At 43.6% G+C, this 27,631-nt stretch overlaps 1 protein-coding gene across 8 annotated transcripts in view; it reads right to left on the bottom strand.

Annotated features, from left to right (window-relative positions):
• Positions 1-27,631, bottom strand: part of NTM (neurotrimin) — a 1,404,754-nt gene that overhangs the window by 1,021,089 nt on the left and 356,034 nt on the right. For 6 of the 8 annotated variants that reach the window (XR_012423935.1, XM_045369936.3, XM_074015665.1 and 3 more), the window contains exon 5: positions 5,501-5,601. The exons of the other annotated variants lie outside the window; for them this stretch is intronic. Coding sequence is in view for 4 of the 6 variants with exons in the window: in XM_074015665.1 (XP_073871766.1) it covers positions 5,501-5,601 (101 nt within the window). In the remaining 2 variants the exon portion in view is untranslated. The remainder of the gene's footprint in view (positions 1-5,500; positions 5,602-27,631) is intronic. 8 annotated transcript variants of the gene reach the window in all.

The following is a 27,631-nucleotide window of genomic DNA, read 5'->3' as shown; positions in this document are numbered from 1 at the left end:
AATGTTGAATATTGGCCCCCACTCTCTTCTGACTTGTAAAGTTTCTGCTGTTAGTCTGATGGGTTTCCCTTTATGGGTGACCTGACCTTTCTCTCTGGCTGCCCTTAAAATTTTTTCCTTCATTTCAACCTTGGTGAATCTGAAAATTATGTGTCTTGGGGTTGCTCTTCTCGAGGAGTATCTTTGTGGTGTTTTCTGGATTTCCTGAATTTGAATGTTGGCCTCTCTTGCTAGGTTGGGGAAGTTCTCCTGGATAATGTCCTGAAGAGTGTTTTCCAGCTTGGTTCCATTCTCCCCGTCACTTTTAGGTACACCAATCAAATGTAGATTTGGTCTTTTCACATAGTCCTGTATTTCTTGGAGGATTTGTTCGTGTCTTTTTACTCTTTTTTCTCACAACTTCTCTTCTTGCTTCATTTCGTTCATTTGATCTTCAATCACTGATACCTTTTCTTCCACTTGATGGAATTGGCTATTGAAGTTTGTGTATGCGTCACATAGTTCTCGTGCCATGGTTTTCAGCTCCATCAGGTCATTTAAGGTCTTCTCTACACTGTTTATTCTAGTTAGTCATTTGTCTAATCTGTTTTCAAGGTTTTTAGCTTCCTTGCAATGGGTTCAAACATCGTCCTTTAGCTTGGAGAAGTTTGTTATTACCGACCTTCTGAAGCCTACTTCTGACAGCTCATCAATGTCATTCTCCGTCCAGCTTTGTTCCATTGCTGGCGAGGAATGGCAATCCTTTGGAGGAAAAGAGGTGCTTTGGTTTTTACAATTCTCAGCTTTTCTGCTCTGGTTTCTACCCATCTTTGTGGTTTTATCTATCTTTGGTCTTTGATGATGGAGACCTACAGATGGGGTTTTGGTGCGGATGTCCTTTTTGTTGATGTTGATGCTATTCCTTTTGGTTTGTTAGTTTTCCTTCTCACAGTCAGGTCCCTCAGCTGCAGGTCTGTTGGTGTTTGGTGGAGTTCCACTCCAGACACTGTTTGCCTGGGAATCACCAGCAGAGGTTGTAGAACAGCAGATATTGCAGAACAGAAAATATTGTTGCCTGATCCTTCCTTTGGAAGCTTCATCTCAGAGGAGCACCCAGCTGTATGAGGTGTCAGTCAGCCCCTACTGGGAGGTGTCTCCCAGTTAGGCTACACAGGGGTCAGGGGCCCACTTGAGGAGGCAGTCTGTCCTTTCTCAGGACTTAAACACTGTGCTGGGAGAACCACTGCTCTCTTCAGAGCTTTCAGACAGGGTCGTTTAAGTCTGCAGAAGTTTCTGCTGCCTTTTGTTCAGCTATGCCCTGCCCCTAGATATGGAGTCTACAAAGGCAGGCAGGCCTCATTGAGCTGCAATAGGCTCTACCCAGTTTGAGCTTCACAGCTGCTTTGTTTACTTACTCAACTCTTTCTACTCAGAACTTTCTTAAATACAGGAATTTTGTCTTACTTCAACTTGGTATATCAAGTCTCACATGTAAAATGCATAGTAGGCCTTCAGTAAATGTTGAATAAATAACTAGACGAATTTTCTTTTATGAGATGCTGTTTAATAAGGGCTAGCTTTCTTTTCCCAATTAGATCCTTTGTAAGAATGGGTGACAGGTCTGATGCTAGGGACATTGTAGGAACTGTATAAATAGTATTTGCCTGATTTCTGGGCCCTATCTGAAGAACAAAAAGGATGCACTGAAGGCATGTTTTAGTCATTGCCCTTGTTGCCTCTGTGCTTTCTTGACAATTCTCTAGCAGTTCCTCAGAAGCAAATGGGAACTGCTACATGGTGGTGACATAGCTACTTAGTCCCATTCCCCAAAGCCCTGGTCTTTGGATGTTAAGTGAGGTTGTTCTTAGATTTTTCTCCAAGCAAGTGCTTTGTAAAATACTAGGGATCCTTTAAGATGACAGTCATGGGGCACCCTAGGGCGATCTTACCCTGAAGGGTGTTTATGAGATGGTCCTCCGTGTCCACTGGGGACTGTCAAAGACAGCAGTGCAGAGCAGCTGCAGTATCCAAAGGAGGATGAAAAACAGCCTCCCCTGGGCATGGTGCCTCCATGCCATCAGTGAATGCAGCCTCTATCTCCAGCTGATTTCATCTAATGTGATAACACTCATGATAATAAATATTGTTAAAAATAAAAGTCACTCTGGGGATTGAGAATCACTGGGACAGGTGTTCAGAATGAGAAGAGTGCAGTAATTGGGTGACATATTCATTATTGGAAATGGCTTTTAAAATCTATTGCATTTAAAAAAACAATACTTCAGCTGCTCTCTGGCCTTCCAAAGTCATTAGCTGGTGTTCTTTATCTGTTTGTTTTCATCACTGAAGTGAGGTTTTTAATGTCACATAAGAACTAACTTGACTCGGTGCCAGCATTTCAGAGTGAATGATGAAGCCTTCTGAGGCTCACATATCACTCCCCATGATGTTTCTCCTCCTTAGAGCTCTCGCAGTCCCTGCAGTCAGGTTAGGGCAAGCAGGGAGGGAGAGAGAGTGATTATAATTCCTGCTGGACAACAAAGTCACAGAGGCAGGGGAGGGGCCACGCTTTCCTCCAATTCTCACAATCAGGCTGTTAAAGGGCTTTGAGGGAGGCCTAAGTGTCCCAACCCTCGGTCCACTCTCCCTAACAAGGGATGCAAATAATGAAAAAACTGTTTCAGACAGTACCCTTCTCTGGTGTTTCTGAAGTCCTTCATCTGTGTTACAATTGGGAAAAGAGTATCTTGATGGCAGTAGTCCCATACTGGAAACTTCAAGGAGTAAGGCCCCAGTAGAAACAACGAGCTCCCAATAGCATGCAGCAAGTTAGGAACTCAATTTATACTTGAAGTTGGCTTTGAAACATGCATTTAACATTTTTAAAAACGTTAGTTTCCCATTCTGCATGAATTATCCATGATTTGAATTTTTAAAGCTGTGTTTGCTTCTAGCCATGGGAGAAATCCTCACCATATTATAATGTGTGTGAGAAATTGGATTTGAGACCTTGCTTTGGCCTAGAAAATCTGCTCACCTTCTGCGGGGATCACCTACTATGTTCGTGCTGAGTTTCATCTTTTGAAGTGGCCTCATCAGGATATTTTCTGAGTTATCAGGGGAAATGTATGTATGAGTAGGGAACTGTATAGGTACTTTATCCCTATTTTGACCTTGCATAAAGTTATCTGAGGAAGTCTTGGGTTAAAGCTTCATTTCTCAATTTCTAAAGGTAAATCCTTGGGTGTTATTTCCTTCCAAAAATACTCCTAGTGGGTGGGGTTGGAAGAAAAGAGTGAAGAGTAGCTACAATATTCTCCTATCCTTTTGAGAGAGTAGACCAAGCAATTTATAGTCATATACCAAGGGTAGACACCCAGGAAATGTTGAAAATAAATAGGAAAATGTCTCTCTTCCCACGGAACTCTTAAGACAATGCAATGCACTTAAGACTGGAAACCATAAGATCAAAGAGGGCCTCCCAGGATAGCTTCCCTGTGGCAATTCATGGGTGCTAGCCCTAATGTGCCTAGATTTTAAAGATGCAGCAAAAGGACCAACCCCAGCCTGATGAGACACATGTCATGGAGCAAGCTGAGGGCTGAAAGCAATGACACCTGTATCCTACTCTCCCCTTAACCATGAAATGCTCCTTATCTCTTGGCTCTTAATCATCCTTGAAAATATAATTTAAAACATATTTCCTCAAAGAGAATTTCCCTGGAATCCTCCAGTCTAGATTAGGTCACCTGTGTGTTTCTCTTGTGACATTTATCAAAACTGTAATGAGGTAGATTTTGTGTGGTTGTTTGTGTACCATCCAACAGGCTAGGGCATGCAGGACAGGAACCGTGCGTCTCTTGTCCCTACTCTATCCTCAGACCTAGCGCTGTGCCTGGCTTAAGGGAGGTACTCATTAAACATTTGGGAATAAAGAAACAAGGACAGGAAGTGTTGTCTCTCTTGGAAATAATGCCAAAGTCAATAGCTAATATCAAAAAGTTAAAAACTACTTGATCCATAGGAAAACTACTTAGCCCCCTTGATTTGCCCCATAGATAGGGACCTTTTACTTAGATAGTAGTGACTTCTTTACTGATGAGAACACTGTGGGAGAAGACAGTCCATAATGCCCAGAAAGATGGTAAATGCAGGTCTTTTGTGCTCATCTGTCCCTGTCATTCAGCTCTTTCCAATTTTCTTCACTAATGGCCACCTGTGGAGGAGGGGAAGGGAGCCTGGAAAGGCAGGGCCGCCCTTCTCCTCCCTGGGCTGAACTGAAGTCCTCTGCAGCATGTGCGGTAGAGACAGCCAGAGTGTATCTCATCATGGAGCAGCTTACAGGGCAAGGAACTCCCAATTGGCTGCTGAATAGTGTCTCGAAGATACCAAAGAGGTAAATTAAATGCATTAATCTCTGTGAGAGGCACAATTGAGGCATTCAGGGCTGCACAGAAATTTCCAACAATTGGCCTCATTTGCTTCAATAACAAATAAAAAGAGGAAGACGGGGGCCAGGATGGGTGTGGGCGGCCGTTTCTTGCTCTCTTTTCCAGACGGGTAATCAAAATGAAGTTCCTCCCTGAGAATATGCATTTCATTTTATTCTGTACTTGAAAGCAAACACATTTGGCCCTTTCTCCTGCAATAAAGCAAATCCTTTCTCTGTTTTCATTTAAGAACATAAAGATGATGCCAATGACACCAAGACCCTGAAAGCTTCATTTCAGCTTCCTCTCAGCATAAAAAGGCAAATTTATTCTGCTTGAGATAGTTTTGTCCTGGGTACATGGCATTTGTTCTACTAAACTCATGGAGGCTGCAGCTATATGGCTTTATGAATGTTTTTATTTCTATTTTTCAACCATTGAAGACTTCCTGCTCCCAAGTCATGCACTCTGATTGAATAATATTTTATAGGAATTGAGAGAAAGTTTAACACAAATCTAACACCAAAATGCATGATTTGGGTCAACTGCAGAATTTAACCAAAAATATGAAATGATGGAAAGAACGTAAGACTTAACAGTCACAAGATCTGGCTTCAAGCTCTGTCTATTTCGGGCAATTTTGACTGAGTCAGTTAATAGTAACACCAGGGTCTATCAGCACTTGCTATGAGCCAGCGAGTAGTCTTTCCTTCCATTATTCCATTTAAGCTTCGGGACACTCCAGTGGAGTGGGACTATTACAAATTTGACTTCATATTTGAGAAAACAATCTTAGGAAAGTGCAGAAAATTATCTCAGGTACACAGTGAGTGAACAAAGGAGCCAAGAATTGGACTCAGGTCAACTGATTGAGAAGCCTCAGTTCTTAATAGCTAGTTTCACTCCTTAGGGACAGAATTACCCTCTTAGGTATTTGATCTTCTTCTTGGTAATATCTAATAATGTCTCTCTCCCAGGAGGTTGGTAGAATTGGCTCAGAAAATACAAGTGCAATTATAAAATTATAAAAACAATGGAAAGGTAAGGCATTATTATTATTATTAATATACAAGATAATATACAGGACTTACCAATCCATATACTGGAAAACATTCCACAGAGAGATCACCTTCTAACTGTTCATCAGGATATAGCGACAGAATACACTCCTGGAGGCATGGCTGTGCTTCCCCTAAAAGGAATTTGTGTGGCACACTGAGAGTCTGTTAGGGAAGACACTTTATCCTAAGGCAGAAAATTAGGACGCTGGGAGTTAGAGAAGGGTGTGAAACAAGGAATGGAGAGGGAGTATTTTCTCTGTAGAACCAGAGGTCATTTTTTTTCTGGACCCACAGTGAAGACAGAATGGAAACAATGAAATTGGGTTGGAGTGAGCTTTTTCAGGTTTTCAGGGGGCCAGAGTCAAAGAAGAAAGCTGATCATCTGGTGAGAGCCCTTGGGTTGCTACTCTAGGCTCTCGGTGCCCATGTGGTATTCTCTTGGCCCTCGATGTTCCCATGCACATCCATAGCACCCCAGGGTAAGCACCTGAGATTCTCCACCCTACAGTCTTTCTCCTGCCATTGGACAGTGCCTTAGCACAGAAGACACGGAGCGATGCTGCAGGAGAAGCCCTCAGTCAGTGACATCTGAGAACAAGAGGACAAACCCAACCCTTCTTCACCCCTGCAGTGAGACCACCAAGGATGCTCTAAGTGGTCTCCAAGAGGTCCTCAAACAGATAGCGCCCAGTTGCCCCAGGGATAATCTCATTAATAACATGCCCCTCATTAGGCTTTTCTTATTCTTCTCTTCCCCATTCCTATTCCAGTGCTTCCTGAAGTCCCTGTCCACATAAATCATTTACATCCAAATTCTTATCTCAGGTCTCCTTCTGGAGAAGCCCAACATAAGATGTAGAATGAGAGTTACTCTATGTCTTTCTGCTGCTTCACAAGCAGCGTGATGATGTGCTTTCCAGAACCAGCAGAAAGGAGGACTTTGCTGATGAAAGGGGAAGGCCTGTGGCAGGCTGTTCGCGAGGTGCAACACTGGGCCTTTGCTTCTTGCTGCTGGCAGCTGACAAGAGGTAACCTCCTTCCAAGGAAACCAGTATCCAAGGCGAGGGCTCTGGAGATGCCGGGAGGTAAGGGCACATCTCTTCTAGGAAATAGAGAGCTCATGTGACCCCAACCATTTAGCAAGCACAGTCATCCCATGAGGAGTCACCCGGAGGGACACAGGAAAATCTGGACCCCCTTCTAAACTCAAAATATGTGTTCTCAAAACTATTGTTTTGGGGGGCACCAATGTAATCTGCTAATGTTTGTATCCTAATGTTGTGCAGCTGGATATAAAGGATTAACATTTTTAGGGCCCGGCATAGTGGCTCACACCTGTAATCCCAGCACTTTGGGAGGCCAAGGTGGGCAAATCACTTGAGGTCAGGAGTTTCAGACCAGCCTGGCCAACATGGTAAAAACTCATTTCTACTAAAAATACCAAAATTAGCGGGGCATGGTGGCACGTGCCTGTAATCCCAGCTACTGGGGAAGCAGAGGAAGGAGAATCACTTGAACCTGGGAGGCGGAGGTTGCAGTGAGCCGAGGTTGTGCCATTGCACACCAGCCTGGGCGACAGAGTGAGACTGTCTCAAAGAAAAAAAAAAAATGGCAGTTTTAGTAATGTAGCTATGTTTTATTTTTTATCTCATCCTTAATTGTTTCTTGGAATAGTTCTTTTCCCAAATGAAAAAGAGAGAGAGAATATATTTTGGAGAGGGGAGGATCATGGATCTGAAAAATGAAATTATCCCAAGGCTTTGCTTCTCACTAATCCTGACGCTCTGAAGATGAGCTGCAACACTTGGATTTTAATTCAGTCCATTAATAAATGAATTATGCAATTAGTTGATATACAATTAACTGGATTCACAACGCATGTAGAGCTAACTGGGTCAGTCTGCATCTGTATGACTGTAATGTGCCTAAATGAATTTGCCATCAAAGGACAGGCAGTGGAATGGGGAGTCAAATTTGTCTCCGGCAGAGAATCATGCCTGCCAGCTGCCGAAAGTTCTGCAGATAAAGCCTTGGTCTGAGTTGGCAGGAGAAACAAAAGCAGCACAATGCAGGACCCCAAGTGGCGCTCTCTCCATTATAGAAGCATTGTTCTCCCCAGATGAGCTTGGACAGAGATCAATACATCCCGAATCCTTCTGGGCAGAAAGCATGAGCAATTAGATTTGGATTGGGATCTATCAATCAATCACTCGCCAAAAGTGGTTCTGGCGGCACAAAATGAAAATCTCTTAGTGCAACATAGCCCTTCCCTAGGACCTGCAATTTTCACTGACCCAGATGCAAAGTCAATCAAAATACTCAATCCTGTGGTATCTAATTTCAGCTGGAAAATGTAAGCCAATAAAACATTCAGTTGTGGTTTGTGGGTGTGACCAATCAATCCATGTCCAGGAATTTTCTTATAGTCAAGACTTTGGTGATCAAGTTAAGGCTGATATCAGAAGCTCACTGATATCTGGGGTCAAGGCTGGTGTGTGTGTGTGTGTGTGTGTGTGTGTGTGTGTGTGTGTGTCCCACAGGAAGAGAGGGAATCTTATGGGAATTTTTTTATATAATGTACTTAATTTTGGTTTTGAATTCCTCAAAATGTTTTTGAGATTCCCAAGACTTTCTGCATCAGAATCTGTACTTTAACAAGATGTCCACCTGATTCACATGTATCTTCTGTGAGAGAAGTATGGCTGTAAAGCACTCCATATTCATAGGAATAATCACCGTAATCACATAAGGCACTGAGGGCTCTTCATGTTTGAGCAAGTTCTCTGATATGATAACTCATAACTGATCTAATGATATGGACACTGCCATTCTTAGCACCATCACTAGACAGAGAAACCCTGAATATGAGATCTGGTCTGGGCTTCACCACCAATTTGCTACATAAATTTCCCCACCTCTAACAGTTTGCTTTCTTTTTTATACAACAAGAAGGTTAAGCCAGAGTGCTAGTTCCCAACCTGCACTACCTCCATCTATGAATACAGTCATGAGGGAAGGCAGGGTAACATGGTAGTGATGAGGATGGCATTGAAATTCAATGGTCCTTGGGTCAGGTTTGGGGTCTGTCACTTAATAAATGTGTGGCATTAAGGCATTTAATCTTTCTCCATTTCAACTGTAAATTGCACACATTTTAAGTGCTCAGTTGCATGAATTTTGATGCATGTAAATTCCATGTAACCCAAACCTAATCAAAACACAGATCATTTCCATCAGCCAACCACTCACTCCTCACCACCATGCTATCCTAGCCTACCAACAGCATGCCATCGTGGTGGACATGGTGGAGAGGGTGATGGAAATACTCTACTATCTTGATTGGGGGGTATTCATATGAAAACACATTTCTCAAAATTTGTAGACTGTGCACTGTAGTTCTATAACCGTCCCTTTATCATATGTAAATTGTGCCTCAGTAAAGTTGATCTTAAAAGAAAAAAAAAACACTTTAAGGTAGAGAAGTTCTTTAGCTCTCACTCCAAGAGCTAAAGTGGATTCCCTATTGTAATTCCTAGAGCACAAACCCAAATTGTAGAGGGACACGAAGAGGTGAATTGAAGCGTTAGAGGATAGGATGGGTATTTGTGAAAAAATCATTAGATCTATCTATCTTTGTGGTTGACCCTGGCCAGTGCTTCATGAGTCATTATTATTTTTTTAGAGGGGGAGAAGGTACAACGTCTCCCATAACCCGCGAGTGAAGGTTGCCCTGACTCCCCGTGTGGTGAGCCCTCCCGGGGCAGAGGCATCAGAAGTCTCCAGGCAAAGGTAGAAAGCTCAGCCTCCCTTGCAGACCTGTGTGCCATCCCACAGGCCCCTCAGAGGGGAAATGAAATGAGAGAGACCCCTTCAGCACACTCTCTCAGTGCTCAGAGGACTCACCAACACAAAAGCGCACACAGAAAAACAGTTACAGATCTAACCCCAAGGGCCAGATGTACAGAAGTGAGCAAATTGCTAAAATGAGTTGAAACACAGCCTCAAGACTTCTTACCTCAAGCTGTTAGTCTCTGACCTGGGTTTATGGTCAGATCCAATTAGCAGGTGCTACGTTAAAATTATAGAGCTACAAGGGCACCTTAGAGATCATCTAGTCCAGGGACTTCAGATTATTTTTAGCCGTCAGATATTTTTTTCAAACCAAATCTTATGCAGAGATGTAAATCGGTAAGAGATAAACACATAAGTAATCCACTGGAAGCAGAAGTGGGGATTCCAGTGTCCCACCTACCACCATTCCACTGTGTTCTCTGAGGAATACAGCTCAACAAGCATAAAATCTGATCCCATGCCCTCTTTTGATCGATTAGGAAACTGAGGCTCTGAGAGGTCATAGCTCTCGAGTTAGGCAGTGACAGAGGCAGATCTAAAGAACTCCTGACAACCAGTAAAAAAAAAAAAAAAAAAAAATGCTTTTTCTGTTACACTAAGCTGCCTCAACTAATAGCACAGAAACCCATTACTCTGGGCCAAATGATTTGTTCCATTCTTAGTTACTCCATGGAGAATCCCGAGAACTCCATGCAGAAGTCAGGCAGCTCAGATTTGCTTAGCAACCATGAGCCATCATTCACTAAGCATTTCTTCCCAGAGTCAGCACCCTAATTTAGAGAATCTTATACCGCTTAGACTGGAAAGGAAAAGTGTATTTGCATCTCAAGAGGAAAGGGGGCCTGGAAGAGGTAAGTGGGGAGAACAGGAGCGCTCCATGATGGAAAATGTATATGGTCCCACTGTGGGGAGTGAGGGGTAGAATTCAGAGACAGAGCGAGACCCAGCTCTGCCTGGCATCCCAGAATCACCCACAGGACTGTCTCAGCCTCCCACACTCTATCTCCCTTACACCTAATATCCAAGCAAACCACAAACATCTAGAAGCAGGGCCACCAAGGTTGGTGAAAGCCACGATTACACCTTCTTCATATCCTGAAGAGAGCCTCAACAGGCTATTCCAAGAGCGAGCTCTCAGGTCAGAACAGAGCTGAGACACAAGGTTGCCTCCAGCTGGTGCCTGCTATGGTAGCCCAGTCCAACTGGGAAGAGTAGTGATTCCATTACTTAAAACCCAGGGGCCTCACATCACCCAGGGGCCACTAGCCCTCTCTGATTTCCTTTTTCAGCCACACTGGAGGGCAGGAAGTAGATTGCTATTCCTTCAGAGTTGGCCTAACAGCTCCGTGTGAAAGCTTCTGCCTCACTTCCTGTCATTCCTTACTCTTTATTGAATTTTAAGGTACGTCGCAGGTACTCTGAAAGAAGGAAGAGATCAATCTAAACGAGTATCAATACGTTCCTAAAGTACTAATTCCTGGAATACCTATGGAAGTGCCCTGATGTTTGAACCCTGGAAGACAATAAAGTGTTCCTAAGGAGATGCCTTCAACCTTGGTGTTGCCCTCTCTGTGCCCTAATCTCTACCCTAAATCCTTCCTTCGAGACTGCAAATGCTTGAGCTTTGTCTATCTATGGTCAGCTTCCCACAGTGCTGAGCTGAGAAGTAAAATGGACCCAAAATGACCCTATGAAGAGATGAAGATGTCTATCTTACTGTCATGGAAGGATTTGGAGCTCACAGAGAATCAAATTCTCATATTTCCTTATAAATTGCTATCTTGGACAGATAGCTAATGAAAGTAGAAGTTCTCAAAAGGCATTTCAGGATGAGCTAGACATGTTCCAAGGAGCATGGCTGAATTTACCCAAGAACAGAATCAGCTGGGCCTGATTGGCCCCCATGGCCTTCATGGTTAATGAGTTTTCTGACGGCAGCAATGGCGGGAACACAGAAAGCACCAGGTATCCAGACATGTGTTGTCCTATACAACAGCCAAAGCCACATGTTGCTGCTGGCTGCTTCTCTGGACAGCACAGATGAAAGTACATCCCTATTATTGCAAGAATTCTGTTGCACAAAACAGCTCTAGACTTTTGCTTAGTCACTTATTTATCTGTCAACAAATATCGAACACTTATTAGGTAGGCGCTGCTGTTCTAAGCACTATGTCAGATCCTTAGATTACAAGACCTAACTGGGGATGTTGGGGAAGGCTTCAGAGAGGTGATGACTTACCTGACTCTCAAAGGTTGAATAGTAGTTCTTTAGGTTAGGATGGGGTTGGGTAGACAGGAAGTACTTTACAGCAAATAGAACTAGTATATGCATAGGAACTTCTCTCCCTCCCTTTGTTTCTCTGGACTCTGTCTTTGGTCAGTTCTCAGTATTTCTGCTGAATTCCTTTACTTAGCTACTGACTCGGCTCTCCAGATGGGTGACTTTCTTGAGCCTCAGTTTTCTTATTTGTAGAATGGGAGTAAGATACACCACACAAGATTATTTTCAGAAGCAAAGAAAGTACAGCAGTGGGAGGTATATAGTACCATGAGGGACACATATTAGAAGTTTAATGAATATCAGCTCATATTTTTCTCTTTATCAAATCCAAGGCTGGAGGTCCATGGGTACCACTCTCCACCAGGTTTTTCTGCCCAGGCCCTGGCTGCAGAGGGCTATGCCTTGTGGCTGCCTCATGATCTGCCTATGTGCTGGGCTAGAGTGCTACTGTTAATTGCAGCTATTTCCAGACCACAGTGAAGCTTTCTTTTCTTTTCCTTGCTTTGTTTTGCAGCAGGTGGTTCTCATTATTGTGCAGTGAGGTGGTGGCAGCAGACATACTGGCATGTGCAATGTGATTTACAAACCACGTGTCTCATGCCTAGGCATTGTGGGCAAACTCTACTAGTCATGCAGTCTGGATTTTTCTCTGGTTAACCTTCAGTCTCCTAGGATTCAGTCTAGTGATGGGGAAAGGGATGGACTTTAAAATCAAAACCAGTATGGAGCTCCAGCTCTGTGATTTATCAGCAGCCTAACCTTGCACAAATTAGTAATTCTCTCTGTAATTCAGTTTCCTCATCTATTAAGTTTTTCAGTTTCCTCATCTATTTTGTGCTGCTTTAATAGAGTACCACAGACTGGGTGATTTATAATCAACAGAAAGTTATTGGCTCAAACTTCTGGAGGTTGAGAAGTCCAAGATCAAGAGGTGATATCTGGCAAGGACCTTCTTGCTGTATCATCATGGCAGAAAGTAGAATGGCAAGAGAGAGTGAGAGAGAGGCAAAAGGGGGCAAACTCATTATTTTTTAAAGATCCCACATCCGAAATAATGGTATTAATCCATTCACAATCATAGAGCCCTTGTGGTCTAATCACTTCTCATCAGGCTCCACTTCTTGACATTGTTGCATTGAGGGTTAACTTTCCAACACACGCTTTTTGGGGGACATATGCAAACCAGAGCAGTGGACTACTACTCTTCAGTTTATAAGTCTGTTGAGGGGAGTGGTATGATGACATACACTAGGCACCTACTATAGTCTAGCACTTTTATTCAATGTTGGTTTTTCTTCCCTTCTGGTTTTAGGAATTCAAAAATTCAAGAGTAGAGACAGCTCTTGAGAGACCATTGTGTATACTCAACAGTCATGTACTCCTCACCTACTATGTGTCAGCACTTGCATCTCCTGGTCTCTGGATCTAGAGACTATGAGAGAGGGATTATCATCTTGGTATGAAGGAAGATGAGGCTCAGAGAGGTGTAGCAATATCCCCAAAGTCACATTGCTAATGATGATGGAGCTGGGAATCTCATTTCCAGTCTCCTTTCTCTAAACTCACCCCCTCAGGCCCTTTCCCACTCAACCCACAACCCTGTTTCATGAGGAAAGAAAAGGGCAGGATGAGAGTGGCTGGGTTTCCCTGCTACAGGCATGCTGTGGATCCCACACCTAATATTGCTGGGGAACTGGAGAAGAGCTTGGGCCACAAAGAGAGGTACTCATAGGAAAAGGCCTAGGCGGGGCCACGTTGGGCACTTTAGCCAGGCAACCTTCCCAAGGCAGAATGATTGGCTGAGCTATTTGCCAGAAGAGCTAAGTCAGGGAACAGCCTGGAAAATGAAATGGGGAAAATTGACAAATAAAATGACCAGATGGGAAAGGCTTGATCAGGAGGTAAAAGCACTGTGTCCTTCTCCTGCCAGTCCCCTGAGCCCTCTTGCTTAGCCTAGTTAGATACCCAGTTGTTTCCCTCAGTCCAGGCCCCACTTTATCACCCAGAGCAAATTGTGATTATCAAAACTTTCAGCCACCTACTGCTGATTCACCCATCTCTCCTGCATCAGCAGAACTGGAGGAAATGCACTCCCCAGAGAATCCTGCCTCCGGCTCTGCTCCTGGAGGTGCTGGTGACGATGTCATACCTGATATTTAAAGCACAAGTCCTGAAAACTCCACTTTCACATTCTATATATAGTGCCTTTTGTCCAATTTCCACTAGGTGCACATCTTATACAACATACCCCTTAGACATAGTGCAATGGTCTAGGATCTAATGTTTTGGAGTGCTGGGCCCCCAAAAGAACTTCTTTTTGGATAAAGAAATAGGGTTAATCTTCACAAACAGGATATTAGAGCAGGTAGCAGTTTCAACAATGTGGAGGTTTTCCTGGGGGCACACACATATTAATATGATGTATTTGCTAGTGATTGCTTCTCCAGTTTGTTTATCATGACAGGTGTCCATGCACTGTAAATAGTGTGGATCCATTACATTTATCCAACACTTTACATTTTTACTTTACATATGTGCATATACAAATACTTTACAGATAGGAATATATAAACATATAAATAGTTTGCCTATATGCAGCCATCTGTTTCTTTAGAGATTATTATCCCCATTTCCCAATAAGGAGACTGAGACACAGGCAATAGCTGTATAGCTGGTTCCCAGTGAGGCTAGGACAAAAGCATGATGACTGGTCTTCAATAATTTCTTCACTCAACCAATATCTACTGAGTGTCTGCTGTGTAGCAAGTGGGATGCTAAGTACTGGGGGTACAACAATGGGCAAAACGCTAAAAAATAACAAAACAAAAAAAACCTTTTCTAGAATAGATTTGGGTGAGAAGGACAATGAACACAATAAATAAGTAAACAGCATATTATGTTGGAAGGGGAGGAGGAGGGGCCAGCGAGTGGGAAGTGGGGTGTCACTAGCCTCAGTGAATATGAGCAGAGAGACTGAGGCCTTGGAGGAGGTGTTACAGCTATGCGTTTTTCCATTTTGCATTTCCAACCCGAGCCACAAGTTGTGCATGGGAACACTGTCGGAGAAGATGAATGGGCGATGTGTCAGAAGCCGAGAATTCCTGGGCTTGCCCCAGCCAGCAGCTGGGGTCACCTTGCCGGAGGGTGGCTTCTGAACAGCAGAAGAACAGAGGCTGAAGCTGAGTCCAGGCATCGTTGTTCCTCGTCGGGGACCTGATTCTAGGACTCAGGAAACAAAGGGATGCCTGTGTCACCAGAAGAAAATCATAATGAGAACTGGGAATGCAAGCAGTGGGGCTGAGGTTTTAATTAGTGCGGGGGAAGATCAGAAGGGCTTCCCATTTCATGATGAGAGCAGCCTGGCCAGGGTGCGTGTCCCAGTCTCACTTGTGGATCCGATTCCTTCAGTGAAGGAAGTCTGGCGGTGCAGCCTCCCCCGTTTTTACTTCCTCTCACCTCCTGGCTGTCTGGTCCTTCTCTTTCCCTTGACACGTGCTCAGATTCACAACCTCCTCTTGGTGCCCTTGGGCCCATCAGTCCACACTGTGGTTTAACCCTTCTTCTTTCTGCCTCCAGTTCCCTCTCAACATCCCCCAACATTTCTTCCTGCTCCCTTTTATGCTGGGGCCAGGCCCACAGCCTGTCATCCATTTATCAATGCATTGGAACTGTAACTCAGGTATTGATCTGTGTTTGTTGGTTTTTTTCCTGTAAACTCGGGCTGTAAAGGTTTCATTAGCCTGCCTCACAGTCATTACGTCAAGTAATAGGAAACATCCATCTTCCTCGGGCTTCACTTCTGCACCCAATGGAGATCGGTTTGAAGAGCGTTAATCAAGCTATGAAAATCATTGGCAGCTCATTCCTTTATGATGAAAAAGCTGGTTTGCAGCCTCACTGGGTAGCAGAGACCTGATACCTTAGATACCTACAGCAATTATGGGCTGTGTGGTTTCCTGCTTAGGGAGTCTATTCTTTGTTGAATGCCTGTATGCAAATCTCATTCTTTGCTTTAATGTGATTCCCTGAGTGGTGTGCAGTAAGAACAAGGCATAGATAAGGCTGGGCTTCTCTGCAGAATTGTGGGTGAAAAGGAGGGTTGTCGGTTACTTTGATGGATCCCTGGCAAGACCAGACCTGCACAGAGGTGGGAAAGATTTACCAACATGGTGTGATGCCTGCCGGTGAGAGCTTGAGTATCACCCATTTGCCCACCTCTTCCTTCCACCCACCCTTCCAGATGGAAGCAAATCAGCTACTTAGGTGGGGTAACAAAATACCCAACTATACACAATACTCTTACATATGTCAAGTGTGCAGGGGCTAGAGTAAATCCCTGGGGCAATAAGCACTAGAACAAGTAAAACTGGAGATCGGGAGTGAGAAAATCAGAAAAGAACTTGGAAGGCCATGTGCTGGGGAGGTGAGGCAGGGCAGAGCTGCAAGTGGCCTTAGACTACAGGTTTCAGTGCACAGCCTCTGAACCAGCAGCAGCAGCACCGCCTGGGAACTTGCCAGAAGCCCCAGATCGTGGGCCCCATTACAGACCTCCTGAATCAGAGAGTCTGGAGGGGGATACATGGTCTGTGCTTTAAGAGGCCTTCCAGATGATTCTGGTCCACTATCCTAAGCATAAAGGAGTCACATGACAGCATCAGGTAAGAAAAAGGAAAAACAAGGATGTGGAAAGGGCAAGTGTGAACATGGAAAACACAAAATGTGCCTCGGACTGGTCCTGTGAACACCAGAATGAGGACAAGTGATGTTCTGGGCTGCCTCACTGAGAGAAGAGGTTGGTTCTGGCAGAAGAAGGAAAGTATCATCCAATGGTTAGTACCAGGCCCTGGAGCAGCAATGCACAGGCCCCGAGACTGGGATTGCCATGTACCAGTTTCGTATGATGGGGGAAATTATGCCCTCTGCCTATGATTTATCATCTGCAAAAAGGAAAGATGATAATAATAATGCTTTCTTGAGAAGGTTCTTTAAAAAAATCACAAGACTTAACACATGGAAAGAAGCCTTTAAACAGTGTCTGGCACAGAGTGAGTGCTGAATAAATGATAGCTATGGGTATCATTTCACACAGCTACATAGAAGCACATAAAAGACAAGGGAGTAGCAAACAGAATCGATTAGCTGACCAAAATATAGTCAGATGAGTATGTACATTGTGTTATATTAGTGTAGCAGCAGAGAGTTCATAATGCCCAAAATGAATCAAAGAAGCAAATGCACCAAGAAACAGATGGTTATTGAATCACAGGTTCATTTATTTATTCACTCATTCAGCGTACACCGAGTTACACCCTAGGGGTGCACCGTGCACCTTGGGCAGTGCAGAGACGCTGAGAAGCAGCAGTCTAGTGAGACCCTAGGGTCATAAAGACATCAAGAAATGACACCAAGCAGAGAGGCAGCTTCAGGTTAGGCCCAGAGATTGATGGGGATACGAGGAGGGGCATCGGAGGCAAACTGGGTGCTTGGCTTCCTGGAGGAGGTAGGTGCCAAGAGGGTACTGCAGGTACACAGGGCAAGATGAACAAAAGATACAGGATTGAGAAATGATAGCAGGAGAGCAAAGCAGATTGGGGTACCGGGAGCATGGGCTGTGACCAGACAGTCACAAGGGAGATAGGTCTGCAGAAGCACTGCGGTGGGTCTTACGGGCCAAATTCATGAGCTTGAACATTATCCTCCAAATCGCGGGGAGGAATTAAGAGATTTAAGAAGAAGAGTGATCCGTTCACGCTTTAGCTCTCTTTCTCTGAGCCATGCGGAGGTTGGGTTTGAAAAGAGTGAGGCCAGGAGGAGGGAAATCAGCTAGAAGCTCTAGTTTAGGGCTCACCATCTCTCGCTGGGGTTCCATTGCCTTCTCTCTCACACAGGAAGTGGCATTTCATCTGGGACTTGAAGGATGTGAATGGATCAGCCTCAAGGTGACCGGAACAAAGGGCAACTGGGAGAGGGGCTGGCAGGCTGAGTTTCTGGGACGGGAATGTGCTCAGGAACACAAAGAAGTGAAGTGTGGTCCTGGGGAGAAGGTTGGAGCATGAGGAGGAGAGGCAGCCTGGGTTAATGCTGGTAAGGAGCCTGGATTTTATTCCAAGCATAATGGAAAGCCAACAGAGAGCTGCAGGAGATAAAAGGTGTGAAGCTAGTGCAGTTCCTCAAAGATGTGCTGGCTGGACTCTGGTTACTGGAGGCAGGGTGGGAAAGAACAGAAACAGGGATGCTGGCTTGAAGGATGTTGCAGGAGCCCAGGTCATGGTGGAGGTGACTGTGGCCGGGCTGGTAACAGCTCTGATTCTGGGTAGGGCTGGGAAATGTGGGTGGTAGCTTAGAGATGTAGATCTAATCCCACAATGCTGTGAGGTAAGTATTAGAAACCCCATTTACCAGATGAGAAAACTGAGGTCCAAAGAATTTGAGAAACTTATTCCTACTCACAAAGCTTCCAAACCAGCTTCCCTCCAGATAACAATTCCTACAATATCTTCCCTACATCCGTGAAGAGAGCATTTGTTTGGTGGGAGGAGCTGGACAGAGATGACCAAGGAAATAGGGGTAAATGTCTGAGTAAAAAGAGCCAAGAATAATCTAAACCTCCTTCTTAACCATCCATAGCTAACACATTGATCTTCTCCCTGCAAATATATTTCCTGTATTCTTCCCTTTGTGACTTAAGCTTTCTTGTTTATTACCGAAGTCTTTGAAATACCTTGAAGAGCAGAGAAATAAGCTTCTCCCCTCAGGCTGTCAGAGGGGAGCCCAAAGCAACACACAACAAAAAGAAAGTTTTGGGAAGTTGCCTGTTTAATCTGAAAGATTTATATGAATGTTGTACTCTGCTTCACTATGCAACTCTGCTTATTTCAATGTTTAAAACTATGTTTTAAATTGCAGTGAGGTATCGCAGGATTAAACAAAAGGTTTACCTTCCCGAATCTTGCATGGTAATATAATGAGGACTTTGTCTCGTCGCTTACTGTGTTCCAGGCCCTAGTCTTGCTGTGTTAGATGCATTGCCTCACTGTGAAGGTGAGTTTCACTATGTCATTTGCAGATGAGGAACTGAGGGTTCAGACAAGGAAGTGACTTGCCTAAGGACACACAGCTAGCATGTGCAGACTCAGGACTCGAACCCAGTTATATCTGTCCCAGCACCTGTGCATGTAGCCCTATTCCTCAGGTATGGTAGCCCAGGATATTACAGAACGCTTGACTCTAAATGTGTCAGAAAGTTCATGCACAAATATATGATTTCTTGTGGTTCCGGCAGATGAGCTACAGAGCAAGCTCAGGCTTTTAGTTTTGGGAGCTCTGTAGAAAGAGGATGACAGGCCGGGCGCGGTGGCTCAAGCCTGTAATCCCAGCACTTTGGGAGGCCGAGACGGGCGGATCAGGAGGTCAGGAGATCGAGACCATCCTGGCTAACACGGTGAAACCTCGTCTCTACTAAAAAATACAAAAAACTAGCCGGGCGAGGTGGCGGGCGCCTGTAGTCCCAGCTACTCGGGAGGCTGAGGCAGGAGAATGGCGTGAACCCGGGAGGCGGAGCTTGCAGTGAGCTGAGATCCGGCCACAGCACTCCAGCCTGGGCGACAGAGCGAGACTCTGTCTCAAAAAAAAAAAAAAAAAAAAGAAAGAGGATGACAGAGTCTGAGAGGAAGAAATTGTGATTCTGGTAGCTGGCAGCTCAGCTCTCCTGTCCGTGGGCTCAACGTAGGCACTGGTGGCAAGTGCTCAGGATGACAACAGTAACTGGGCTTTTTGAGCACAGGGATCATCCACTCGCAGTGGGACCTAGCTCAGGGCTGAAGAATGAAGCCTGTTTCAGCCCTTGCTGGAGGAGGTTGGTAAGAAAGACCAGGTGCAAAGCCCAGGTAAACAGATCCTGGTTCTAAAATGAACGCTAGCTCTGAATGTAAAAACTGGGAAATCCACCCTCCAGATTGAACACCGTGTAAGAATTGTTGGGAAGAGAGAGAGGAGGCTGCAATTTGGTGGGTATCTGGGGTTGCTGGTCTATATCAAGCTCATCATTGAAGTTTCTTCCCCACCACCCAATGCGCCTAAGCTTGCCATTCCACTGCCGGTTCTGGCCAAGAGGTAGATAGGGAGGAATACACTCAGATTAGGAAGCAAGAGTGGCTATAGCTGAGGGATGCTTAGAAAGACGACTGACATTACATAATAACTCTCCTGTTTTAGGCCAGGCACAGTAGCTCATGCCTGTAATCCCAGCACTTTGGGAGGCTGAGGCAGGCAGATCATCTGAGGTCAGGAGTTCAAGACCAGCCTGGCCAACATGGTGAAAGCCCGTTTCTACTAAAAATATAAAAATTAGCGGGCATGGTGGTGGGTGCCTGTAGTCCCAGCTACTCAGAAGGCTGAGGCAGGAGAATCACTTGAACCCGGGAGGCAGAGGTTGCAGTGAGCCGGGATCGCACCATCGCACTCCAGCCTGGGTGACAGAGTGAGACTCTGTCTCAAAATTAATAATAATAATAATAACAATAACAACTCTCCCGCTTTATAGCAGAGGCGGGGTATGGGCAGCCTCTTTTTTAACTCATCCAGGGTTAAAACCCCTGTTCCATGGTCCAACCTTCCTGCAAATCTAACTTAAATTACAGTGTGCTCCTGTTGTAATTCATTTACTGTTTGTATTTCTAATGAAAGAAACTAGCTTCAGACAAGTCTTTAAACAACAGCCTTCACATGTAAAACATTTTTTTAAGATGAAAAGAATTATGCCAAAAATCCTAAGGTTATTGGCAACCTTCTTCCTTTTCTCCCAAAGTTCTGAAGCATCTTCATGCAGGTATAATAGGGACTGACACAGGATAGAGGGACCCATATCTGAGAGTCTCCCTTCTCCTGACAGGCCTCTTGACATTTTGCCATGTCTTGTTCCCTGCTGTCCTCCAAGCCAGTTGAAAACAAAGCTAGGGCCATTTTCACTCAGTCAGTAACAAGGGGCCAAGATTCAGGCAAAGAGAGGAATGAGTTCATTTGCAACCTCAGGGCTGAAAACAGAGTCTCCTTGTAAATCCAAAACAAGTCAAGAGACAGGAGGCAAAGATCAAGAGTAAATTGTCAATAACCATCCTGGGAAGAGGTTAATCTGGAGCTTGGGGTAACTCATGTGAGGGTTGAGATAATTCAGGACATGTTCAATATGTTAAAAGGCCGTCACTGCCCTGAGACACAGAACACCTGGCTGTGGAAGGGGTGGAGGAAGTGTTTAAGGGAGGAAAAATTTCTAGTAAATTCCATAACGACTGCTATTCGTTAATTAACATTTATTAAGTTCATCTCCAATGCCAGCCACTGTGCTAAGTGTTCTTTTGTATATAGTTGAAGTGATTTAATACCTCAAAAGCATTGTGACAGAGGAATTATTTCTGTTTTACAGATGAGGAAAGTAAGACTCAGTAAGTGAATTGCCCAAGATCACACAACTCAGATGTGCTGAAATTGGGACCTCAACTCGGGTGTGTGTAACTATGAATCTCTTAACCATTATATTTTATTGTCCCTTTTTACTGCTTTTAATAACTTTACTATTGTTGTCTTGAGTTGATAACTAAACCTTAGATTACTCCAAATTTTGCATATGAATAGCTTGGGTTTTCTATCTAGTTATGAGTTACATTAGGAAGAGACAGTTTTATGCTTTTTAAATATCCCCTCAAGTGAAAAAAATGCCCTAGATGTAATAATTTGTTTTCCACAGTACGTTACAATCTTCAAAACATTTCTGCATATGTATATTTTCTCACTCCATCCCTGTGAAAGGAATAGGCTATTATTATCCCTAATTTATAGGTAAGAGCACAGAGGCATAGAGAGTTTTACAATGTGCCTCAGTTAGCAAATGGAACAAAAAGACCTGACTTCTTTGTTCATTTTACTTCTAGGCCAATGTCCTTTTGTGTCAGGTACTGCTAATTGCCTCCCCAAAAGCTGGTTCTTCTTGCTAACAGGCAGAATTTTGCCCCATATTTATTTAGGAATCAGAGGGGATCTTTTGATCTTAGGAAACATAGCTCAGCCCATTAATCCTATTTTAGGCAATAACATGGAAACAAGGAGGGTTTTCCTCCCTGATAGAAGAATACTCTGTGCCATGCTTCCTAACTGGAATGTAGAACATGATTTCTGGCACTGCTGCAGCCATTTTATGACCATGAAGAGGTCAATAGCATTGCAGACATACGACCTTGAACCCTGACATTATTAAGCTGCTAAATCTACATAAGCCACTACCAACCAGCACATCTTTGTTATAATAAAACATAAAATGAATCTCTGTTACCCATAACTGAAAGATTTCCTGCTGATTTAACTTTGTACTGCACCAGTGAAATAGCACTCTGTTGATGTGAGTCTGGAAGGTGATCTACAGATATACTTTGTACAGCATGGTCAGTTAATGAAAGCCCTACATGAATGCAAGTGTCATTATTATTGTCACTATGTTATATTAAACACTCTTTGATATGATTTCGTATTTGCATTTGGATTCTGGAACTCAACTCCCCACAATGGAGAGTGAATGTCCTTGACTGAGAGTAAAGGCTGCTCTGATCAATTGTCACCGAGCCAAGTGCTGGGCCTGTGCTTTGAACTGTTACGAAATCAAACCAAAGGCCAATCTTTCTCTGCCTCAGTTTTGCTTTCTGTACACTAGCATAACAACTTCCATTCTCTCTGCTCGGAGTATAGAGTCAACAGGAAATAGAGATGGGAGAGAAAACTAAGGGAACAGCAAGAAAGGATTTCAACACTTCCAAAATTAATTATTATGCTTGGGCATTGCCTTTGGCATTGTACAGGAGCAGGATCACTAACCAACAGCTTTGCAAGGAAAGCATTGTCCTCTCTGAACACTGAGGGACATGCCTGGGCCATCATGGGGAAACTGAGATGTCTTGATGAATCCCATGCCCACCAAGGATTCGAGATGTGTTATTTGGGTCCTCCACCTTTCCCTGCCACCCGCAAGAGCTGCAGAATATAAAGCAGTGTGAGGAGGACCTCTCTGAGGCCAGGGTGCTAGCTCGCAAAAAGCAAAGTCAATGGAACTGATTTCCTGGATGGAACAAACGGGGGTCTTCGAATCCTTACGGTGATAGTGTATTGAATTACAGACATAAGAGGAGCTTTGGGGGAAAATGAGCTCAGCACCTCAGTTCTGTACAGTCAACAGTTACATCAAAACCAGAATCTCCCTTTCTCTCCTCTAAAGACAACAACGTTTGATCAGAGGAAGCTACAGAATTTGCCCGGCATGAGCAGGGAAAGGATTGTTCAAAGTGCAGGGAGAAGAAAAAGAATTTAGAAAAAACAAGATGAATGTGGAACAACCTTCCAGAGCCCTTGCAATAAAGGAAATAGTTCAATTAGGAGCTCCCCACCCACCCTTCCACACTCACTCCTCTCAGATTCTATGTGCCTTTGAATCAATCCCTGGACCATGGAAAGAAGTGTGTTTAAGTCTTCCTCAGAGACTAGCACAGATTTCATATATAGATGAAGAAAGCATGGCTCCTGTCCTCAAAGTGCTCAATGTCTACTATGGGCAAACCCTTTAATATCCGAAGTGACAATCATGGCATTGCCTTCATTATTTGTAGCTGGAGGCTCTGAGCTTTGCTTACTCCTTTATTTTAATCAGTAAGGTCTTTGTAACAGACTGAGATAAAGCTTCATTTGGATGAGAGATAGAAACATGAAGTTCTTCAAATAGGGCGTACTACCTCTGAAATTTAGATAAGGCATAGGAAGCACTTCATGCCTGCTTATGACATAGTAAGAAGGTGATTGGTTTTCAAAAGTTCAGGCTCTGGAAACAGAGTGACTGGGTTGAATCCTGCCTCTTCCACTTACTAACTATATGGCCATAGTCAAGTGCTCTGTGCACCTTAATTTTCTTATCTGTAAAATGGAATAATAATTGAACCTATCAGAGTCATAAAGAGGACTAAATGAGTTAACACATGTAACGTTCTTAAAATATGCCTGGCACATAGTAAGTGCTCAATGAATTTTAGCCATTAACAGGAACTGCTCTTACCTGGCAAATAGTTGTAGTAGTAGTAAGAGTAAGCTGGAGTTGAAAAAGCGGAAACAGATGCAACTGGTAGGTGATTTATTACCCGTTTGGAAGACCCAGAAAGTGAGAAGTGTCACAAGCTCCAGAAGCACTATTTTGTCAAGGGAAATGTCTACGATTTGATGAAGCTTGAAAAACTCGTAAATGCCTGATTCTACTCAAATTTACTCCGGGCTATGGCAGCAGATCACTGTGCTTCCAACAAACTCAACAACCACCACAACAAAAAAGAGGTGAAAAGGAAAAAGAAAAGGAAACCATTATGGAGCTACAATTTACTGCATCTTTTCAATCACAAAATTAAGGTGAATTTGGGATAGGGACAAGTACTCTGATGTAATCTGAAATGACTTTTCTGTTTGATATAAAGCCATAGAGAATGCACAGGGACAGTTTAAAGCACCAGCAAGGTGAGTGAGCTGCATTAAAATGGAAATGAAAAATAACCCAGAAAATGCTATTTATTGTAAAAATTGCCGGCATGCTTAGAGCTGCTTTGATCATCTTTGCCTCAAAGAAAGCAGAGCCAACAAAGTGAAGTTTCAGAAAAGGGCAGCGAAATGATCAGAGACATAATGGGTGAAAGGAGGTCTTTATCCAGAGAAGGAAAGAAACAATTGCAGAAAAATTCTTTGGCTTAATAGAGATCTATTGGATAATGAATGGCGAGGAGCGGCCATTCAGGTGCTGCCCTCTCCCCTGTCCCAAATCACAAGAATGAGAAGGAATTTGAAAGGACTGAAAATAGATAAATGGCCATCATATGTTTAAAGCCTCAACTGGGGAAACTGGCAGCCTCGGGGCATTTTTGAAGCAAACAATAGAGAGCCTTCCTAAGAAGATCAAACGTTCTGCACTTGCCCAATTGCAGCTCATCCTCCAGGGGTGTTTGCTGAAAAACAGAGGGGCAAAGCTGTACTAGACCCTCTGGAATACACAGAGCCCTCCCCCATGCTGTCCACAGGGGCAGTCTGTTGAGATGGAGGCAGGGAGGGGAAAAAAAAAAGACTGAATTTATTTTCCCTTTGGGATTTAGAAAATGCAATAGAAAGAAACTTTCAGATTTTAGTTGATGTGAGGGAAATTTTCCTACCCTCCATTCCCCCCACCCCATTCCTGAAGGAAGAAAGAATTCCCTCTTGGCCTTGGGCACTCAGAGGTGATCCAGGACCAGACACCACCCTACTGACAGAGTGTGTTAAAAATGGAGACTCTCAGCCCATCCCAGATCCCAGAATCAGAATCTGCATTGTAATAAAACTCACAGGCACATCAAAGTTGAGGGATTTACTACAGTCTCTGCAATCAGGAAGGTAGAGAAAAGACTGGGTGCGCTTCCCTCACAGCTGTGCCATTAACCTCCTGCGGGGACAGTCAGTGTAGTACCTCCAAAGCCTCCATATCTTCATCCAAAAACAAGGAATCAAATTCCTGTGAGTATCAAATTAGATAATTCATTTAAAGCATTTGGAAATCTATGAATATCTGACACATAACAAGAATTTAAAGGCATTAGTGTAGGTTGCAATGACTGATATGGATAATGACCCAGCCAACAAGAAATGGAAAGAAAGATAATGAGCCAAAATGGAGAACAGAGAAATAGTACAAGCAGTAAGAAAAAGGGACAAGGACATTGACTCTGAACCTACCAACCTGTGAATGACATGTGTAAGAGACGAAGCAGGGGACAATGGAAGCTTGCTACCCAGCTCCAGAGTATATAGATGGCTTTACAGAAAGCCCAGCTGTGAGCAGGCTTGAGTGACAGGTAAACAGGTTACAAGTTAATTAAGAAAGACAATGCATAGCTCATGTGCGTTTTCCTTGGCCATTTATCAAACATTTTGGTATTGTTTGATTTGTTCTTGTGGTAGTTAATTAAGGTACATTGTTTATTTTATATGCTTCTAAAGAAGTATTATTTTACTTTTTAGTTAAAAAAAAAACTGCAAGGTGGACCGGGCACGGTGGCTCACACCTGTAATCCCAGCACTTTGGGAGGCCGAGGCGAGTGGATCACGAGGTCAGGAGATCGAAACCATCCTGGCTAACATGGTGAAACCCCGTCTCTACTAAAAATACAAAAAAATTAGCCAGGTGAGGTGGCGGGCACCTGAAGTCCCAGCTACTCAGGAGGCTGAGGCAGGAGAATGGCGTGAACCCGGGAGGCGGAACTTGCAGTGAGCCGAGATCACACCACTGCACTCCAGCCTGGGCGACAGCGCGAGACTCCGTCTCAAAAAAAAAAAAAAATACTGCAAGGTAATTTCTCACTTACTTTACCAAAATTCAACCCGAGACTCAAGTTATTCCTGTATTAGATGTGCTGTCCCAACAATGAAGAAGAAATAACTCATTGAAGTCTGTTAGAGAAAGGCATACATTTCAGGAGATCCAAATACCCAAAATAGCGGTAAGGATATGTCACAGTAGTAGAAATGATACAGGTTGCTTTTATATTTCACTTTATATGGAATTCTGGGAGAAGATGCAATTTAAGTTTAGGGAGCAGGGCATTCAGGCGATGTAAGGTCAGTCTCTTGTGTCTGTGCCCACAGCAGAACAGGAGCAGCTGATGTCCCATCTATGAAGGAGTCACTGCAACCTCTTAGCTCATGCTCTGGCCATTTAGACACTCTCTGGAGTATGCACCCCACCCCATCTTTAGTCTTAGTCTAATTAATAGCTTGGGTAATAAACAGAGGCCTATTATTCACAGACAGGTGTATACCCTTGTCAAAGGTCTTGGCTAAATCATGCTGATTGTCTATAATAACAATGTTAACGACCCTTTGCATTAGCTTTACATTGTAAAACATCTTTCCTTGATGTTTGTTCAATATTTTCATGAGAATTAGAAACATCTATTACAAAACCTAGGATACTAAAGGGCTCCTGGAACATAGGGCTGTAATTCATGTTGGAGTCTTAGCGGAAACCACAATTACTTGGAGCCCTGCTCTATCAACTCTCAGAAAGAGAGAAATGTGGTTCTGGGCTATGATGAGACTGCCTAGAATATTTTCCACAGAAAATATAAAGGCTCACAATTAGAAATCATGAATTTAAATACATTTTAATGGTTCAGTAACTTTTAACACAATGTTTACCATGCCACAAAGGTGAGTTTTGTAGCCAAACTGCATTTTCTGGTACTGAATTATGTATTTGATTAACCTGTAGATGTGCAGTAAGGCAAATATAAGAACAATTAAGGTGATCAGGAATGTGGACTAATTAAGACCTTAAAAAAATACTCAAGAGCTTATGTAGGGAGTACTGAGGAACCGATAAAGGTGATTTCTTTTATTTAAAAAATGTTTCCTCTTACCATGCTTAGTGGTCCTGGGACTGAGGGATCCAGGAGAATGAGCAGAAAAGACAGCCCCTTGAGGGTTTCCTCTCAGAATAATGAACAAATATCTTCTGCTTATTCATTCAAAGTCTCTTTGAACTTAGAAGACAACTCAAGTCATAGTTGGACTTTTCAAAAGTCAGAATTTCCAAGTTTTAGTTTTTGTTTTCATTTGGTACAAATTTCCTCTTGCTATATCCACGAATGTCATTCTAAACAGCTGGCATATCTATATAAACTTATAAAATTGGCCCATTCTGTAACTTTCAGGCTGGAGGTAACGTGACATCTTTCTCTTCTTCAGTTCAGACCACTCATTCATACCCCATATATTTAGCCATCCACCATAAGTCTGCAGTTAGATTACCTGATATCACCCAATGTTAACTAGCTGAAAATGGAACTCGTATTCTGCCTTATTTCCTCCCTCTAACTGTCTTCATTCCAAATACCTCCATTCTGCTCCCAGGGACTGACTCTGCTATCAGTAGAACCAGCACTCACAGGCTGGAAAGTTTTTACCATTGGTGATCCCTCTTCCCCTTT

This window comes from Macaca fascicularis, chromosome 14 (assembly GCF_037993035.2).
Source record: "Macaca fascicularis isolate 582-1 chromosome 14, T2T-MFA8v1.1".
Taxonomy (NCBI): Eukaryota; Metazoa; Chordata; class Mammalia; order Primates; family Cercopithecidae; genus Macaca; species Macaca fascicularis.
This window is presented reverse-complemented; position numbering and strand designations above follow the sequence as displayed.